Source organism: Cuculus canorus, chromosome 18, assembly GCF_017976375.1.
Source record: "Cuculus canorus isolate bCucCan1 chromosome 18, bCucCan1.pri, whole genome shotgun sequence".
Classification (NCBI taxonomy): Eukaryota; Metazoa; Chordata; class Aves; order Cuculiformes; family Cuculidae; genus Cuculus; species Cuculus canorus.
In genome coordinates this window covers 7,715,968-7,735,650 of record NC_071418.1, presented here as the reverse complement: position 1 = coordinate 7,735,650, position 19,683 = coordinate 7,715,968, and the positions used below count along the sequence as shown (strand labels likewise).

At 41.0% G+C, this 19,683-nt stretch overlaps 2 protein-coding genes across 3 annotated transcripts in view; both read left to right on the top strand.

Annotated features, from left to right (window-relative positions):
* The first annotated feature begins 210 nt into the window (after positions 1–210).
* FN3K (fructosamine 3 kinase) lies at positions 211–7,238 on the top strand. Its single transcript, XM_009561107.2, has 6 exons — positions 211–436; positions 1,465–1,616; positions 2,401–2,492; positions 3,668–3,750; positions 4,657–4,779; positions 5,579–7,238. The coding sequence occupies exons 1-6, from the start codon at positions 296–298 to the stop codon at positions 5,915–5,917; spliced, it is 930 nt and encodes a 309-aa protein (XP_009559402.1). The 5' UTR covers positions 211–295; the 3' UTR covers positions 5,918–7,238.
* A 1,858-nt stretch (positions 7,239–9,096) lies between these two features.
* TBCD (tubulin folding cofactor D) overlaps positions 9,097–19,683 on the top strand; it is a 124,619-nt gene continuing 114,032 nt past the window's right edge. Inside the window, exons 1-6 of one of the 2 annotated variants that reach the window (XM_054083263.1) lie at positions 9,097–9,411; positions 13,356–13,406; positions 13,608–13,705; positions 14,439–14,540; positions 16,064–16,210; positions 17,004–17,059. In XM_054083263.1, the coding sequence (XP_053939238.1) occupies positions 9,240–9,411; positions 13,356–13,406; positions 13,608–13,705; positions 14,439–14,540; positions 16,064–16,210; positions 17,004–17,059 (626 nt within the window). In that variant the 5' untranslated portion in view covers positions 9,097–9,239. The remainder of the gene's footprint in view (positions 9,412–13,355; positions 13,407–13,607; positions 13,706–14,438; positions 14,541–16,063; positions 16,211–17,003; positions 17,060–19,683) is intronic. The other variant, XM_054083264.1, reaches the window with a different exon arrangement.

Genomic DNA, 19,683 nt, shown 5'->3' with positions numbered 1-19,683 from the left:
ACAAATACCAGCAGCTCTCAGCACTGTCAAGAGAGGACCCAGGACATGCCTATCAATTTTATTCTAGCAAATATTTCTAAAGATTTTTGCTTTTCAACTGTAGTTATAGAAGTCCATTAGAACAAAGCATTTTGAAATATTATCTCTGAATTTACTTTTTTTTTTCCCCCCCACCCCCCCTTCTTGGGTCGCCCTTTCTGCCTCACAGCAGTGAAAACGACAGAAGGACCCAGCTCTGTCATCTTGTTTTGCAGGGGATTTAGCAGAACGCAGCTGTGGCGGTCCAGGAATAACCATGGAAAAGATCCTGAAAGCAGAATTGAAAACCTCCACCCTGAAGGCACTTAGGAGCTCGGGAGGAGGATGCATCAGCCAAGGCCAAGGTTATGAAACAGACAGCGGACGAGTATTTGTTAAAATCAACCACAAACCTCAGGTTAATGCTGGCAGACATTTAACTACTAAAGTTATGGCATTTAGAGAGCTTTTTCTTTCAAAAGCATCTGATGGTTTATAATTCAGACTTCTGCATTTTCAGGCTTTTTTTTTTCCATGTTTTTTTTTCAGTTTTTTTTTAAAGCTGTAGTTTAGTTTATATCGAGTGTTCATGCAGCAGGTTTGGTTAATGCAAAATGAGATGTAATGGAATGTGACATCCCTCCACAGTATGCAATATTTTAAAAAAAAGAGACTGAGTACAGAGCTGTTATTGTAGTACTGAGAGATCAGAACCATCTAAAGCTGAATTTGCATTCACTGCATTCTTTTTCTTATTTCAGGAGGACGGAATAGTGGGAGGGACGAGGGAAACAGGGTGCCAGTACTAAAGTCATGTATTATTTTAAAGCTACAGAGGTTTCAAACTGCCCCGTTGCTTTTTGTATTTCTAGCAGTAAGATTCTTCAATTTTTCAGGCCAAGTTCTTGACTTTTCTACTACTAGACAAATACAGTGCTCATCCGCTTTTTGTAACTCCATAGTGCATCAGGAATTTGCTTTCTCAATATCAACACCATCCTAAAACTGCTGAGAAGAGCTTCTTTATTTCAAAAACATAGCTTACAGGCTGGCTGGATGTACTGTTGTCTTCATCCGGTGGCATTGACCTGCATGAACAGGAGAACCAGTGTAAGGGTTCAATCTTCAACTTCATTTAGTGGTGCTCGTGTGTGGTTTTGAGGGAAGAGGCTTGGGGCATTGTCCTCGGAGGTGCTGTTCCGTCTGAGTAGTTTGGTGTCTCCGCAAGCAGCTGGAAACCATGATGAAATGTGACAAATTTTACTGCACTGAGTGAATTTGGGGAAAAAAAAGAAGTTAGGATTATGGTACCCAAGCTTCTCTGAGTGGACTAGACCGTTGCTGCAGTGACATTCTGTTATCGGGATGAACTAACTCCTTGTTACTTTGGAAATAAGCTGATTTTCCTCAGAGTACCAGCCCAAGGACATTCTTATTCCTTGACAGGCTAGAAAAATGTTTGAAGGGGAAAAAGCAAGTTTGGAAGCCATTCAGCAAACCAATATTGTGCGAGTGCCCCGGCCCATGAATGTGATTGACCTGCCTGGAGGAGGAGCGATGTTTGTCATGGAGTACCTGAAGATGAAGCACCTCAGCAAGTATGTCCATGCATCTCTCTCTCTTTACTGTTTTGAGGCATATTTTCTTATGTCTTACAGTCTGTTGGAAACCTTCGTGAGAAGAACCTCTCCACTCTTTCAAAGAAAGAGCTTATATCTGTCAAAATCAGTACATGTGTACATATTAAAACCCCCAACATACGTCTATATGTGTGTGTATGCTCCTTCCTCATGGACTGCTCTTCCCTGCTCCCCTCTCTGCAATAGGAATGGCAACATGAAGTTCCACTTACTGTTCACCAACCTGCACATGGAACTCAGGAGTCATAGACTACTGAAAACAGGCTTTCAGGAGTTACCTCCTTCATCTCAGACCTCCCTGGGAAAACAAGACTGCCTAAGGCTTTTCTGTCAGTTGTTTATCCAACGTGTCTATTTTTATCAGGAAAATAATGGCAATTCCACAGCATTCCAAAGCAGTTAATTCCAATCCATTCCACTGTTCTAGGAAAGATTTTCTAGTGCCTAATCTTAGTCCTCCTGGCCGCAGTTTCTGAACCCTGTGCTCCTGTTTATACAGCCTGATGTTATGTTTGCTTTTCTTACAAAGAGCCTTGACTTTTGTTGATTTTTATTATCTGTTACAATTTGTCATGTCAGAGTCATTGTCCAGACATTTGCTCCCTGTTCTGTACTTGTGAAGTTGGTTAAGGTTCTGTATTTGCCAAAAATATACTTGCCATATTTAACCGAGATTTTTCTCTCTGTCATATTTCATTCACTTGTCCTGTTTCAGCTTTGCTTTGTTTTTTTGATCCTATAGATATTCCTCAAAGCTTGGAGAGCAGATAGCAGATCTTCATCTTTATAACCAGAAACTTGGAGAGAAATTGAGAAAGGAGGAAAACACAATTGGTAGAGTATTGCTATCATGTACCAAATAGCAAATGAAATCGTTCACTTGACTGTGGTGCAGTATTGCATTAAAATTTTAACGATAATTAAAGTCAATATTGGGACATTGTTTCATGAGATCTGCGCCTCCTGTCCCTGTGCCACACTTCTCAAACATGCATTATATACACAGAAGCTATAATTGTTATTATGATTTATAAAAATATCTTTTAAACTTTGACAAGACAAAATTAGTTTATTCTTAACTCTTCATTTTGTATATACTTTGTTGTATAAAATTATGCGGATACTGAAATTTCATAAGAAATGGTGCTAATATTTGCTAGTTACAGCTGTCAACATTTCCTATCAAACTGGACATCTGGACAAGGTTTTTTTTCAGTGTCAGTGAAGCCTTTCAGTCTTGTGTACCATTAATCTCTTAAAATGTTCTCTGTTAGTTCAGACACTTAACTTATTACAGAACGTGTTCCCAGTTAGTAAACACATCATTAAGTTCCCCTTTAAAGATGTTGGGGACTTCATTCTTTAACTTAAATATGTAGCAAAATATACAACAACTGCTGCTCATTGAAGCAAAGTATAATTCTGCAGTGTAACATCAGGATGCAGTTTCTATTGGCATTAATGAAAACACCTTTCCAGAATTCTTTGCAAAGTGGATTTAAGTGTAAATGAAAAAAAAAAAAAAATTGTTCTTTTAGAGTTGTTAGTATTAAAATCTGACCCACCTGGCTGTATGCGTCTTTCCTGTGACTTCAGGGATGGATCAGGCTCAACTCTTAGTGGTGGACACATTATAATCTGTTATTTTTGAGTGAAAGCCAAATTACTGGCAGGTCACAAATAGTGTACAAATCATAATAAGGCCATGTTTAATGACAGCATATTCAAGTGTCAAACAGTGGATTGCAAGCCTGCCATCTGTACTTTGTTCCTGAATGTTTAACACATTCTTCCAATGGGAATTCACTCACTCCTACTAATTGTGTCTCCATTTCCATTCAGTGTCTGCAAGCCTAAGAGAGTTCTTTCCATCTTGAGAGAAGGTTTGACCATGAAATCAATGTAACTTATTGCTCAAAATTGTTTTCTGTGCCTATTCTCTGAAATCTAATTCTGTGTTTGCAAACTTTACTATGTCACAAAACTCCCAATATTTATTTTGGGTTTAGGTAAAGGAGCTGGTCACTCTGAGTCTCAGTACGTGGCTCAGTTTGGATTCCATACAGCGACTTGCTGTGGTTATATACCGCAGGTATGTCTCGTAGATATGTATGAGAGGTAACATGTACTCAATAGAGCTCTATCACCTCCTTGTGCAAAATCTCGTTTCCTTGGCCTTCAGCTTTATGATCACAGTTTTGCTCTCGGTGTTTCATTTTAAACTGGCAGTGAAGGGAATGTCATGGCTCTTTAGTGCTGGAGCTTTCTGCAATGCATGGAGCAAGCAGGCACAGCAGGTTGAATAAGAGTTGAAATTATGTGCTGGTTCATTATGTTGGTAATAATTCATAAAATAAGTATCCCTTCACAAGCAGTCTTGGGTTTGTTTTTCCTAAACCACCATTCTACGGATCTGAAATGACAAGAGGGCTTTGTCATGCATGACATCACATAAGACATTGCTTCAAGAGGCCCTCATCTTGTATGATATCACTTAAGACATTGGGAAGGGCTCTCTGGGATAAATCGTTCATGTGCTGGCTCTGCGCATGGTAGAATTTCATTCTGCTGTTAAACTGAATGAATTTCAATATCTCAGACTCTTGGCTAAGTACTTTTCACCAAATTAGAAACACATTATGCAATAAAAATGAAGGAATACTTTTGCATTTCTAGAAGGATTTTAGAATATAACGCAGAACAATGGAAATGATCTCACCAGAATCTCTCCCGCGAAAATACATTAAGAAAATTTGAATGAATTAACCTTAACTTATATCTCATGTTAGAGACAGTCGCACCTCAGCATGAAAGAGAGCATTGCTTCCAAATGACCAACCAACTCAATGTCAGATACTACTGAGCATGGGCCATGTTGATATTGTCTGGGCCACTGCGGCAAGCATCCAACCTTTTAACTTGATACCTATGGATTATTAATACTGACTATGTATAGGTTCAAATTGTTTATTACAAGCCTTTGCATTATATTTTCTAGGTGAATGAATGGCAGAGCGACTGGCCTTCCTTCTTTATCCGTCATCGTCTCCAAGCTCAGTTGGATTTGATTGAAAGAGATTATGGAGACAGAGAAGTCAGAGAGCTTTGGTCACAACTAAAAGTATGAACCATATCTTAAATCTGGTTAGAATGTTAGAAAATATATATCAGTGGAATTTTAAAGGTGTTTTATAAGAGATTTACATTGCTTTTAATGAGCAGCAGGAACTGGACTGCCTTCACAACCAGGCCAACAACAGCGTGAGCTGAAAAGAATTCATGTTGCTCTGTCAGGTTTTTTAATAGCAAAAATAAACCAGCAATTCGGCATTAATGTTGATTTCTTAGAATACAGCTAATAATAATAAGGTAAATCCCATCTAAGAACTTGGTATTGCAAAACAGATGAAATTCTGCTGCCCTGGCAAGTATTTTTTTTCACTTGCTTCAGGCTCCCAGCTGAGCCTGTGGGTCAGGTCATGCTCCGTGTAGCGCCTGGGCAGCAGCCAGGAATGTGTTCCTCTGCAAGCTCTGCATCACTGCTTTGTTCCTTAATTCTGGTTAATTGGTACAGAAGTTCACTGCTGCCCTTTTTGCTAATGAACCTTTTAATTTAAATGATATTTAAATTGTTTTATTTCTTGTGACAGCCAATAGTATCCATGTCTAGAAAAATACATTAGTTCTTGATCTTGATGCTAGAGTGTGAATTTTGCTAAGCTCTGTCAAGAATAATCAAGAACATTTATTACTGGCTTACAGTTTACGTTTATGGCTATAGCTGTCAACTTGAAAAGCACTCCATGAGGAATGAAAGCAGAGAATATTGAACCAGCTTAATCTCTTTTATACCACAGTGTGATGCTTTAATATTTGTTCCAAACTCTTTAATTGTTGCATGTTTGTTCATGCTTTTTCAGCCTAAGATTCATGAAATGTTCTGTGACATAGAAGTTATTCCTGCTCTCCTGCACGGGGACCTGTGGGCAGGAAATGTGGCTGAGGATGACTCTGGACCAGTGATCTTTGACCCTGCTTCCTTCTATGGCCATTCGGAATTTGAACTGGCCATTGCTGGGATGTTTGGAGGGTTTAGCAGCTGTTTTTTCTCTGCATATCACAGTAAAATACCCAAAGCTCCGGGATTTGAGAAACGAAACAAATTGTATCAGCTCTTTAATTACATAAACCACTGGAACCATTTTGGAACTGGGTACAGGGGGTCTACCCTCAATGTAATGAGGAAACTGCTAAAGTAACCAAGGTTTAAGAAACTCTGACTTATTCCCTTAGTAGTAAACAGGCCGTGTTTGTCAGAAGTAACACAAACTAGGAATTGATGTTGATGATAAAACACCTGACATGCAAAAGGCTTTGTATGCTTTTTAGCCTCACTAAATATTGTGATTGTGTAATTTTCACCTTATACACTCACTTGCTAGCACAGGTTCATACCCTGCTAAAGTAAAATACTGCATTGTTTGTGAGAGCTCCGTTAGGTTGGAAAAGCATTGGGAAAGTCAGCCTCACTCTACTCTGCAGTCTCATTCCTCTGCCGTGGTTCGAGGTGCTTGCAACTTCCCACTTCTGCTGCTACTCTGCCAGCAGTTCAGTACAGAGAAATGATGGAGTGGGATTGTAGTGCTGGAAATAATAATGAGTTCCTTACATCTCCCGTCATTTTTCTGGTTTAGTTTTCTGCCATCTTTCCCAAGATAAGTGTTGCATATAGAAATAATCACATATCTAGTATTAACTTTAATATAATCTACTGGCATGCTTTTGGTTTTCTCTTCCTATGAGAAATTAAATTACAGTGGTATTTCATAAAAGGAATGTCTCTGTAGTTCATGATATGGCCAGAAAGTGAGTTGTTAACCCACAAGTTCGGAAGGAACATATCATAGTTTTAGTGTGATATTTTAGTGTGTTGTACTATGATAGTAACATACTTAAATAACTTTGTAAAAAGAGAAAAAAAGTGGGAGGAAGGCTTAGTGTATTGATGACAAGAAAGCATTTTTGGCAGCTGGTGCAACTTGGTGCTTGATGTATTTTCAGTTTTAGAAAATAACGTAAGCAAAGCTCATCTTTGCTGCTGCTGCTGGGTTATTGAAGGAACACTGCCAAATCAGATGGCTTTATAATATTTTTTAAGATTCTTAACTGTTTTAGTTTTACCAAAGATATAGTCACTGAGAATTTGGGGGGAAAACTGCAACAAAAATGTTGGCATACAGTGAGAGCTAGAAGACACGAACAAATTCAAGTTCTTTAATGGAAGAAAGTGGTAAAGAAAGAATATGTGAGGGTGATCCTACAAATACTGATGTGAATCTGAAAATTTGAATAAGAACAACTGTACATAGGCTTCAGATGGTTGTCATTCCTAAAACGTTATATTAAAAACTCCTCAAATATGTTTGTACTTTTTTTTTTCAGCTTTAAATGGCTGTGCTATAGAGATTTCATGAACTTTCGATTAGGTGATTATGACTGTTGGATTTTATGTTTGTCTCAAATATTGTGTTTGGTGGTGCTTGAGGAGAAAATAAGACTCTGAACTGCTATAACAATGGCACGAAGAAAACAGATATGTAGTGAAACCTGTGTAACCATGTCTGCTTTACTTGTGGTGGCTTGTGACACAAAGTGGATTGGCAAGCTCTGGCTTACAAGCTGTGTAACGGAGACTGCACGGACTGTTAGCTCGTGGCCTGCACATGACAGCCACATGTCACCCCCTGACTGGACCATCTAACTCGACCTGTGTGTGGATTGTATGGCCTCTGTAGCAGAGATGGTATAAAAGGACACTGAACCTGCAGGGGCTTGCTGCTCTTCTTCAGGACCAGATCCCCACCACGCCCCGTGAGACAGAATCAGAGGACAGCTGATATCATAGTTGATAGCTGGAAGAACCAGGTTTGAGAAAGCAGCAAATTGCATGCATGGTGGTGTCCATTCTTGTTAACAAAACACACCTGTATCCCACTGGAAAGTTATAGAATCATAGAATGGGTTGGGTTGGGTTGGAAGGGACAATGAAGGTCATCCAGTCCAATCCTCCTGCAGTGAGTGGGGACATCTTCAACTAGATCAGGTTGCCTAAAGCCCAATCCAGTCTGACCTTGAATGTTTCCAGGTAGCTCCCTTCAGGTACAAGAAGCTGCTCCAAGGTCTCCCTGGAGCCTTCTCTTCTCCAACTCCAACCCTCTCAGCCTGTCCTCATAGCAGAGGTGCTCCAGCCCTTGGATCATCTTCATGGCCTCCTCTGGACCTGTTCCAACAGTTCCACATTCTTCTTACACTGGATACTCCAGAACTGGACACAGGGCTCCAGGTGGGGTCTCATGAGAAGGAGAGTCCATGTGAGCTTGTGATTTCTCCGTAATAAAATACTTGCCTTGCAGAAACCAGGAATTCAGCCTCCATTGTGTGACTGTGTTACTGTGGTTTGTCATGACTAATTTGAGCCTGAACATCAGGTAATTATAGATGGAGTTCCTGGATCCCAGGAAAGAAAAGTCACCTGTTCGAATGTCCTGACAAGAGTTCAGTTCAGTGTCTCTGTGGATTCCCTTTATCACCAACGAAGCAAATGAGCACTGCTAGAGGTGACCCCTCACCCTCTCTTAGTGTGTCAGCTACCGTGATTCCTAGAGTTCATTTTCTGTGAAGTCAAAGACAGTGCAGGGTGACTGCGTGCACGTCTGCTGTAACTCCACCTTCAGTTCTCTGGTGTTGAGGATGCGTTCAGAATGAAGGCAGAAAGTAGTGATGTAACAAGGTAAAACATTCAGTAGCTGGGAAGGGAAGGAGTGGATGGAGACATGGAACATTTGTGGGAAACACAGCAGAACACCTTCCTAAGGAAGCTGCTGGGAGGGGATCCAGGCTAAGAGGGGCTGCCCAAAACCAGGGCACGGGGGTTGGCACCGGGCGTGCAGCTGAAAGAACGGAGCACAAGGGGAGGTCACTGCTTCCAGGGGAGGGCAGAGAAAGCAGTGGCTCCGGCTATGGCCAGCACAGGGCCCAAGTGACCACGGGAACTGGCACTTCATGCCCAGCAGAGCAGCCCGCGGCTCCTGCCCCAGCCTTGTGGCCCTAATCCTAACCTGAAACTGTAACCATAACGCCCCCACAGCCCTGGCCCTAACCTTTAACCCCTAACCCTAACGCTAAAGAGCACCAGGAGCAGCCCCGCCCGCCGCAAAAGCCCCGCCCACGTACCGCCCCTCAGCCCTCGAGCCCCGCCCCTCGGACCGACCCCGCCGCCCTCGAGCCCCGCCCCTCGGGCCCGCCCCGCCGCCCTCGAGCCCCGCCCCTCGGACCCGCCCCTCAGCCCTCGAGCCCCGCCCCTCGGACCGACCCCTCAGCAGGTCCGCTTTCGGCGCGCAGCCGTCCCTGCAGCCATTTGTCCTGCGCGGCGCCCCGTAGGCGGGAGGTGCGCCCGGCGGCGCGCGCAGGGTGGGCTCAGCGAGCGGCCGCGGGGTTTACGGGCACGGGGCGGGGTTCCTCGGATCGAAGCGCCGCTCTGCCGCAGCACCCACAGCACCGCGGGCTCGGTGACGGTGCAGCATGGACGGAGCAGGGCCGGAGGAGGCCCGGGGCCAGGAGCTCGGTCCCAGCACCACGAGAAGCGTCCTGGAGAGTTTCAGCGAGAGCCGGGAGGTCGCGGCGCTCCTCGGGAGCCTGGGTGCGGTCTGCGGGGACCTGGTGTCTCGAGAAATGGCCGTGGAGAAGTTCCTAGGTGAGCGCGGGCATGTGGTGCTGAAAGAACCCTGCTGCTAAAACCGAACTAAAACTCGAATTCTGGGCTAGGGATAATGCTGGGACTTCATCAGCAGGCAGTTTAGATTACTCTTTGCTCATCTTGTGTTTTAAACATAGAATCATAGAATGGTTCGGGTTGGAAGGGACCTCAAAGCCCACCCAGTTCCAGTCTCCTGCCATGGGCAGGGACACCTCCCACTGGATCAGGAGCTCCAAGCCCCATCCATCCCGGCCTTGAACACCTCCAGGGATGGGGCACCCACCACTGCTCTGGGCAGCCTGGGCCAGGGCCTCACCACCCTAATCATGAAGAATTTCTTTCTAATATAAATCTTCCTCCTTCCAATTTAAGCCACTCCCCCTCATCCTATCACATCGTTCCCTTGAAAAAAGTCCTTCTCCAGCTTTCTTGTAGGCTCCATTCTGCTACCATACAGGATTTAACTACTGTAAATAAAACCCGAGGTCTGAGATATAAGAACTCTGAATCCTGACCCATATTAGTCTCCAGTTTCCTATTCAAATGCAGGCAGTGATTCAGTCAAAGCTTATGTCTTGTCAAATAAAACCAATTTTGTACCTAATTACTTGTTAAAAGCACATCCATTTTGAACTTTGAAATTTTATTTTTTCACTTCTATGTTTCATAGGCAGTGCAAAGGGCGGGTGGCTCCAAGCACATCGTGTGATTGTTTCTGCATGGAGGCAGCTTGGATCTGACTTTAATGACTGAGCTTTTGTGCCATATATTGAAACCTATTCCACTAGTCGTCTTTCCCCTGTTTTCAGCTTTGGTGAGGCTACACCTTGAATCCTGGGGTCAGTTTTGGACCACTCGCTACAAGGAAGACATTGAGGGCTTGGAGAGCATCCAAATAAGAGGAACGAAGCTGGAGAGGGATCTGGAGAGCAAATCTTCTGAGGAGTGGCTGAGGGACCTGAGGCTGTTCAGTCTGGAGGAGGCCTAGGGGAGACCCCATCGCTCTTTGCAGCTCCCAGAAAGGAGGTTGTAGTGAGGATGGTGCTGGACTCTTCTCCCGGGTAACCAGCAACAGGATGAGAGGAAATGGCCTCAAGTTGTGCCAAGGCAGGTCCAGATTAGATGTGAGGAAAAATTTCTTCACCGAAAGGGTTCTCATGCACTGGCAGAGGCCGCCCAGGGCAGTGGGGGAGTCCCCATCCCTGGAGGTGTTTAAAAGATGGGCAGGCGAGGTGCTCAGGGATGGTTTAGGATTCCATGATCTAAAAAATGTTTTTTTCCAACTAAATGATTCTATGTTTCTAGGTCTCAGCTCAACATAGAAGTGGTATAAATATATACTTGTAGCAGTGTCATAGGTAATTAGCCTGTTATAATGCACATCTGTGGATTGGATCTGATATTAATTCGCAAAGGTTAATTAAAACTTTAAAGTATTTAAAAACCAAGTAAGTAAACTAACGTTTTGCAGTACTTTTGCAAAACCAGTAACATTTAAAAAACTTACTGTCAAAATGTTGATCCAGTGTCTGACTAAAAAGAAACGAACTAGGCAAGCAATAAACCAGAAACCACACAATTTGTCAGTCTGACCCTGCAGAAATTACTCAGTAGAACTGTCCTCAATTGGCTTAACTAACTGTTCCATCTGAGGAAGTTGGTGCTGAACACATAACTGTCCAGGAAGCAGACGAACACTCGTGTTTGTGTTGATTGTTCAGTATCACAGTCCTGTGTTGACTTTGATGGGATAGAAAAGCCATTACTGAAAAAATCTCAGTGCCTGGAAGGCCATCATCTCCTCCAGGTGATCTTCTTGCTGTGCCTCTCTGTCTTTCATAACACATGTACTGTCTGTGTATTTAAATTGTATTTATGAACTTTCTGCATGCCTATCACTGCCTGGTTAATGCAGTGTTAGTGTACTTAAAACTGATTGGTACTGTACGTGTTGCTCAATATTTGGTTATAATATTCAGGGTATAAGGTATCATTTGATCTTTCTTTGGCAAAATATCCCAAATGTGGCAAAAGGCTGAATGTGTGGGATACAAAGATGAAGCTTAGGGAATGCCTTTAGTTTGTGATGATAATGCAGTAAGAGTCAGTTATGGAGGATTTTAGTACAGATCTCCAAAGCATTCACAAAAATGTGGTACTCGTTTTTATGAGAACTATTAGAAATTTGGAAGAAAGTTTGATCTGCAATTACACTTCTGGAGGAAGATTTAGAGATTGCTTGACCATGATCTGAGAAAGCAGTTTGGCAAGATAAGGGATTTGCTGTTCTGCTTTGAGTTGTAATGGAATATTTTGTATTCACAAGTTCTGTTATTTGTACGCAGCTTAAGGTTTCAGTAATTATAGTGGGAAGGTAGTGATGGTTAGAAGCTCAGGCTTCCCTCTTGATAGGGGACAGCACTGTAGTATCTAAGTGGAATTGTACAATTTACTGCAAGGATACTGTTGGCCTGGCTGATGTCTTGGAAGTGATTGTGCAGTGTCATCCTCTGGTCAGCTACAGCACTGTTGCAGTTGAGATATGTCTTGTTAGTTCAGTGGAGAAGGGGGATAGAGAGCAAAATTGTTTGAGAGAAACAAATGCAAGAAAAGGAGGGGTTAAGAAGATGCTTTAGTTTTCTAATTAAAGAGCTGTTTTCTGATGCGATATTTAAAATGAGCCAGGCAATCTCCAGTGCAGTCCTGGATCACTTGATGATCTCTTCTGAAATCCAGCTTTCATTCTGTAGCTGTGGTTGGTTCTAGGTTTGTATTGAAAGGCTTTTGTTTCTGAAAACTGTGGCAAGTTGTTCTTAGTTTTTTTTCCATATTTGATTTCAGTTTGTCTTTCCTCAAGCCAGTTCCTCCAAGGAAGAAAACATATTACTGGTAGCAAGAGAAAGCAAGTGATGTGAAAGTTTAGAGGATCACAGATAGTTACAGCTGCAGTTTGTGTTTGTCCAGGTTAAAATGCGTCAAGGATTCTTTGTTATTTACAGAATGATTTCCTGTGTTCTACTTCAAAATAAGAGGCTAGCTCTGAGAACTGTGAAAAACACATCTGCTTGCAAAGTATCTGTCCGTATTGTGTGGGTTTTTTCTGCCATAGCCAGGTAGCTCCAAAGAAAGAGATAAGAATTTTGCCATGCCTGAACCCTTTGTTAGTACAGTTTCTCAATGGTGGCATTAATGTTTAAATATGCTACAGACATGGGAAGGGACATACACTGGGTTTCACCCCAAGGGCATCCAGGGAGAATTTCCCCAAGGCTGTATTAGCCTCAGAGTTAGATAGGGTGTCATGCTGCTGTACTTCTTGATTGTGAGATGTCCATGTGTGTGGTTTTTAAAGACAATCAATAATTTGACATCTTAACAAACAAGCAGTGTGTGAAAGTAAGCGGGATTCTGTACGTTACTGAAGAAGATGTGATCGGGGCAGGAAGGTATGAGACAGCACTCTAGTTACTGTGGGTAAGAGTGTGGTGCAAGGCCAGCACGTCTGGAGCAGCAGCAGTCTGTGGTGGGTTTATGTTCTCTTGTTTGCAGCGTCCCATCAGAAGTGGTGTGTTGGCAAGTTGTGCTTAGGAAAGGAGAGCCACAAAGCGCTCCTCGGTGAGTGACAACAACAAACTGAGTGACTATGTGTTTCATCTGACTGTGGGATTTGTCCACAGTGATTTCAGAGACTTCTGGAAAGACGTTCATGATTCAGTGTAGGTAAACGATTACTATGTGGAAGTGTAACTGTTATTATTCTTACAGTTATTTTTCTGCAGTTTGATTACTTTTTGACCTGGCTTGCAGCTGGTGGAAGGACTTAGCTCAACAATATTGCAGTCTTAACTTAAAGCTGTCTAGAATCGGAGGTGTGATCTCACAATTAATTCTTGTAAGGGCCTTTAATTTGAAGAGCTTATCAAAAATATCTTCCTTTTCAGGTATAATGGACAAGTACCAGGAGCAGCCTCACCTGTTGGATCGCCACTTAGGTAGGAATGTCATCTTTAATTAGCTTTTTGCTTGCATACATGAAAATTTGTGAAGCTAGAAGGTTCATATTTGCATTACAAGATTGCTGTGGTTGATATTACTTCTGCGATACAACCGCTATCTCCCCCTTTATTATTAGAAGTATGAGAAACTGTAAGCTACGTATGTGAATCTCACTTTTTTTCCTTTCTTTTCATCAGAGTGGATGATGAATTCATTGTTGGATATAGTGCGGGAAAATGTTTCTCCTCCTCCACTAGTTCACCTGGCTTTTAAATTTCTTTACATCATTACAAAGGTAAAAAACGCCCAAATTAACATTCTGTAACCGAAGTGTGTAAGTTCTCAATATTTTCTTTGTTGTTTAAATACCTGTAAAAAATTTGACATTTTCAAAAATAGTAAAGTAATAAAATGATTGTCTAAATAATGCAGTGAAATGTTTTAAACTGTACTGTGAAAAGCTAGTTCTGGTTTTCATCGTTTTCGTGACAGCTTATGGTATTTAATGATCTAGAGTACCAACAAGGTCTGAATGCAAAACCGAAAATTTCAGATATTGACACACCCAGTGATATTAAATGAGAGTCATCATATTGAAAAGAAGAGCAAAGTATGATGAAGAATGAGATGGGCTGTGCTTCTATCTAAGCGTAAAAAACCAAGTTTTGACTGTGAGAGTTGAATGCTGGAGTAGGTTACTCAGAGGGTGCAGAGTCTCCATCCTTGTAGGTACTGAAAAGCCCTACTGGATGTGGTCCTGTAGCGTGCTGGAGGTGACTGCTTTGCCAGGAGCGCTGGACTAGGCAGTCTCTAGAAGTCCCTTGGTTTAAAGTTCAAGAATTATCATGCCATTAATTCTAAAGTAGTTTGTAAAAACTGAGAAATCTCGAGGTGTTTGAGGCCTTAATTCATACCCTTTCTGTTCTTACTACATGAGAATCATCTATAAGAAGCTACTCAAAGCTCCTGAATCTTCTGTACTTGATGATGCCAGAGAGCTTACTAAATTCTGAAACTTTCTCTTGTAGGTAAGAGGGTACAAACGTTTCCTCCCACTATTTCCTCATGAAGTAGGTGATCTGCAGCCAGTTTTGGATATGCTTGTAGACCAGGACCCAAAAGACTCTGAGGTACTTGTGGTACTTTTTGTTTAACTTTTATGTCTTGCACAGAAAAAGCTAGTGAACAATATAAGGAAAAACATCTGGAAAACAGTGTCTTAAAATAGTCATGTGCACTGTGTGGTGTCCACTGAATGTCTCGATTTATTATGGAAGTAATCAAAGTAATTGGAACGATAGTAATTAGAAAGGCAATGAAAGATACTGAATTTCTAAAAGGAGTAGCTGAAAAATTCTCTTCGTGCTAAGCATATTGTTAACAGTCCTGTTAATTTAGATGAAGTCATAGAAGTAAAATCATAGGTAATGGAGTATTTTCAGTTTTATGTATTTATTTCTATTTCTTAACATGAACAGGCTGTTTTTTTAACTTTTGAGCTTTTCGAGGTTGGTAGGAGAACCTCTGTTTTGATGAGGAAGTGAAGAAGATAGTTTTCTTTGTTTGATTTCCTAAAATGCTTGTTATTTCCAAATATGTATCTTCAAATCTGTAAGTGCGTTTTGGTGTTTGTGCTTTTTTTCTCATTTTCTTTTGGAAGGAGGGAGGTGAGGATTGGAGAAAAATGCACAACTATGGACCAAATGGCTTGGATTTTTTACCTTTGATATTGTATTCCTGGCTATGGAAAAATAACACAATTTCAGAATTTTTTTTTTCTACCTATTTGCGATTTGAAAACCAATGTTTTCAAATTCACCACTTCATTATGTATCCTGATTTAAAGTTTTATTTGGCTGGGAATGTTCTGGACAAGAGTTCTGATTTGAAAAAAATGTTTAAGCAAAGAATTTTTAAGCATGGAATAAGTTAATAGAATTGTGGAATGCCTCGAGAAGGAAGGGGCCTATAAGGATCAGCGAGTCCAACTCCCAATATACTGTAGTTCATGTTCTTATTCTGCATAAAGAAAAATAAAAATTCCAGAAGATTTATCAAGATAGGTGAATTATGATCTAATATAAGAAAAAAACCCAAACCCTGGATATGAAGGCAGTAATGATATTGCCGCTCTAGATACAAATAATTATTGAATGAACATTTTAGCTTCTGACCACTTGGCTGGTGTTACTGATGTAGTTGTACGGTTTTAGTGCTTGTAAAAGTTCCCTCTTGTCTGTCTGTCTCTCAAAACACATCTAAAGTTCTTTGAGTAAACCCATGGAAACAGTACATTAGAAATCAGGAAGGAGAATGTATTTCTATCATATTTGTGTCTGGAGGCACAAATGTGCTGTGAGAAGGAGAAAACAGGGAAATGGCAATGTGCAGTTTTCCTTTGGGAAGGAAATAAGCTTGTCTGGATTTCAGATTTGGAGGGGAAGGACCAATGATTTTGTTAAAGTGTTCCTGTTTGGCATCTCCTGTAATTATGTCTCCTTTGGTGTTTCAGAGCAGTTAGTTTCGGAGTTCTCTCTTCATTGTCTGACTTTGAAGGTTCCTTGGAGCTAGTGGATATTTTATGCTCCGTGCACTGTGTTGGAATGTATTCCAGAAAATGGAGTGCATATTTAGTTTTACTGTTCTTTTCCAGAGTTGGGAAACTCGTTATATGCTGTTATTGTGGCTCTCCATGATCTGCTTGATTCCGTTTGATCTAGCCCGTTTTGATGGCAATATTAGTTCTGAGGAGGGGCACGCTCGTATGCCAACAATGGATCGCATCCTTCAAATAGCAAAGGTAAGTGTGATACATCTGGTAATACCGCAAGCTTGTGATATTTTTCTTAGGCTTAATCTTTCAATATGTAGTAAATTATTGTATTTTCAGAACATTATTCAAGCCTATATTTTCTGTATCTAATCTGCAAAGAACTTCTTAGTTTTGGTATCTTCAGTATGTTCTTTGCTGCTTTGGTGTCAGATGACAAGATGGTCCTTGTTTTCCCTGAAAATGCAAAATCCTTTGATTTTTGTTAACTGCTTTTAGCATTTGAAAATCCTAGCCAGCTTTTTCTGAAAGCCACATTTGATGATTTATGTATGAGAGCAGTGTTCGATCAGGATGCTTAACACTGGAAGCTTTGACTGCACGAAGAATTTTCAGCAAAGATAATAAAGTTTCACTAGGCGTAAAAGAAAATGGCCAACCTGTCATCCCTTTAAGATGAAAATAAAAATCGACTTCTTCCCGCAAATACCTGAACTATGGTGTTAACAGTTGCAGCACTTCAGTGGATTATCGCTTATAGGCATGTAGTAGCCCAAATATAGCTGTAAGTGAAGGTTTCAGTGAAGGTGAACTTGCTGCCAAAGACACAGAACGGAGGCTTTATTGTCTGATATAGTTTGTTAATTGGGAAAGTTAATTTTTATGATCTTAAGCTCCGTTTGTAATCCTATTGCTTGATATATGTAATAGTGATAATGTTTGTAGTTGTAAGTATTTAGTGCGTTTGTGTAAAAAGTTGTTCGGTAGTTATTAAAGCTGCGTGTACGAATTCTTTCACCGTTGATTTTTCTTTTACCTTTAGTGTTACCTGATTGTCAGTGACAAGGCTCGAGATGCAGCTGCTGTGCTGGTTTCAAAGTAAGTCTCTTTTGTGCTCCTTGGCAGAAAGGAAAAAAGCTAGCTTCCATTTCTCCTGCCGTTTTCAGTCTGATGTGCTACTACTGACAGCACTGGGAGGGTGGGAAGCTGCCAATTGTAAGTGGGATGTTAAAATTGCTTGAATTCGATATGATACTGTGCTGCTTATTGGAAATGCTGCAGACCTGAGGGAGACTGTCACAAATAGTGCTGCTAGTAGGCTGCTGTTCCACCTGCCTTCTAGGGACTGGTTTGTGCTGTAGAGTTTCAGAAGGATACACTTACTCTGCATTTGCTGCTGAGTTTTGCGGAGTTGTGTGGCAAACTGAGACTTAGCGTCTTCTATTACCGGCTGGATGTTTCCTAGGAGTACCTAGGTTATGTGAAAGAAAATAGTAATGCTAGAATTTATTTTCTTAATATCCCTCTTGTCACTTTCTTCATTCTCTCATCCAGAAAACAATACTTCTGTTTTCTTAAGTTTGTTGTTGTAAAATAATTCATCAAATGAAGCAGATGTAGGATAATGGAACTTCGTATATGCCATTGTTTTACACGGTTGTTGTTCAGACATGGAGCAGTTTGTCACATAGGTGCAGTTCTGATATTTTTTTGCTCACTTCAGTAATACTGGTGCTAGGTTTGTTTATAAATTTGAGGTGATGAACTTCTGTATCTCTTACAGGTGGAGGTTGGTTTCAGTTGTGAGGCTTATGAAAATAAATTATAAAGCCAATAAAGAGGGCTAATACACATGAATCTCTTTTCCAGTACATATTCCCATATATTCTAGTGCAGAGTACTTTAGTCAGCGCGGTTTGTCGTTTGGTTTTTATTTTCCTGTCTTTTTGCCCCAGCCACCTCCGTGCTGATCCCATACTGCACCATACACCCTGTCTGCACTAGAGGGCTCTGCCTGTGCGTCTATGAGAGCAGAGGCTGTGTAGGGTGAACATGGCAAACCAAGGATAGTGGGTGTGGGTAGCTGGCCTGAACCATAAAATCTGTTCATGTTTTTCTCTACGTTAAGAAGCACAAAATATGCGTGATTGATTGTGTCAAAATAGATTTTAAGTAGCATATTTACTAGAGCAGATCCTTGCTGTCTCTTTCGGAAATAACTGTCCACGTACTAATTTCAAATTTATTCTGAACTTCAGTCAAGGGACTCAGTGCTTTAAAAAATTGTATTTGGTGACTTTACTGCTACAGCTCTTAATGTGAAGACAAACATTTTTTTTGTTTTGGGACTGACAGTGTCCTGTGGAAAAGTCATGAAGAGTTGATACTAGAATCAGTTCTCTGTGACTGGTCCTGTGCTTGTCTTATTTACTTTGAAATATTCCAGAGCAAAATTCAAATGAATGCATGAATTTTTGGAATAGTCTTTAATAAATTATCTTGTCTGTTATTTTTTATTTCCATGTGACAGGATGTGGGTTTGTCTCCTTATCCTAATTAGTTTTTGCAATCATTTTAGAAGTGATAATCGCAAGTTCCTTTTCTAGGATTTTGATGTCTCTGCATTGGTGATCTGCCAGTTACAAGTTGACCGAAGCAGAGGATTTGAGGAGAAGGTGTGATGTAGAATGAATTATGCTTGAGCATTCTTATGTGCCTGAATGTGCCCTTTATCTTCTTCATTTCCTAAAAGTCCAGAAAAAATACCCAACAAACTGGTAGAGTCCTGAAGGTACATCCAGTATTTGGAAGCTTTCTCAAGTAAGGATGACAGTAATTCAAAAGGATTCTTTCATCACACTACACTGATAGAATTTGCACTTCATTTGCACTCCAGGGTATCTGTAAAAATAATTTTCTAGTGGAAGCACATATTCAGTGCTGTGATTGATTACAGCATTATGTTCAGCAAAACTTTGTGTTTGTGCAGTGCTCAGCCCCGGATTTCAGGAGGATTTTGTAAGTCCCTTCATCCCAATACAGGGTACTATGCAGGCATGTTATTAGCACTTGTCTCTTGTTCTCGTCACCTCTTTTTATTGGCTGAATTAATTTTTATTAAAAAAAATATTCATAACAAGTAAGGTGATAGAATGCATTGGACTTGTTCTAGTAGCAGCTGTATCAAGGTGTGTAAGAGTGCAGTAGGAGCAAAATTGCTGTTTAGTGCACTTATAATTATGTACTTTATTATGAAAATGCCATTTTCAAAATAGCCTAATGATTAAACCGCTTTACCAAGAATTAGAAGACCCAGGTCCAAGGCCTTTTGGTGCCCTTGAATTCCCTGCTTTCTTACCCTAAAACAGCTCTTCCATGAATGGATATAGTAGTTCTGAGATGAAATCACTGTTTTGCCTTTTTGAAATTAGACTGTTTGGCAGGCAGGAATGCAAACGTCCTGGGATGGGCAGAGTGATAAGATACAGCAGTGTAACTGTAACACAGTGAGTAGGAAAGTCCTGGGGGTGGAAGTCTGAGTTCTGGTTCCTGCTTTAGGGAGTTCATGAATTTCAAGTGACGTTTAGAAACATTAGGATCTAAGACTTCCTGTTTTCCAAAGTAATTTGCTTTTCATAGGGCAAAGGAGCTGGAGTTTGTTTCATGAATACTCTTTTCTGTCTGCTCAGTGACCCTGTTGCAGTAGGAGGAGATGAAACTTA

What these genes read in the sequence shown, in the direction of transcription:
- FN3K (XM_009561107.2), top strand. Translation starts at nt 296, where the DNA reads ATGGAAAAGATCCTGAAAGCAGAATTGAAAACCTCCACCCTGAAGGCA. An exon ending in AAATCAACCACAAACCTCAG is followed by an intron (nt 437 to 1,464) that starts GTTAATGCTGGC and finishes ATTCCTTGACAG; the next exon opens with GCTAGAAAAATGTTTGAAGG. An exon ending in AAAGGAGGAAAACACAATTG is followed by an intron (nt 2,493 to 3,667) that starts GTAGAGTATTGC and finishes TTTTGGGTTTAG; the next exon opens with GTAAAGGAGCTGGTCACTCT.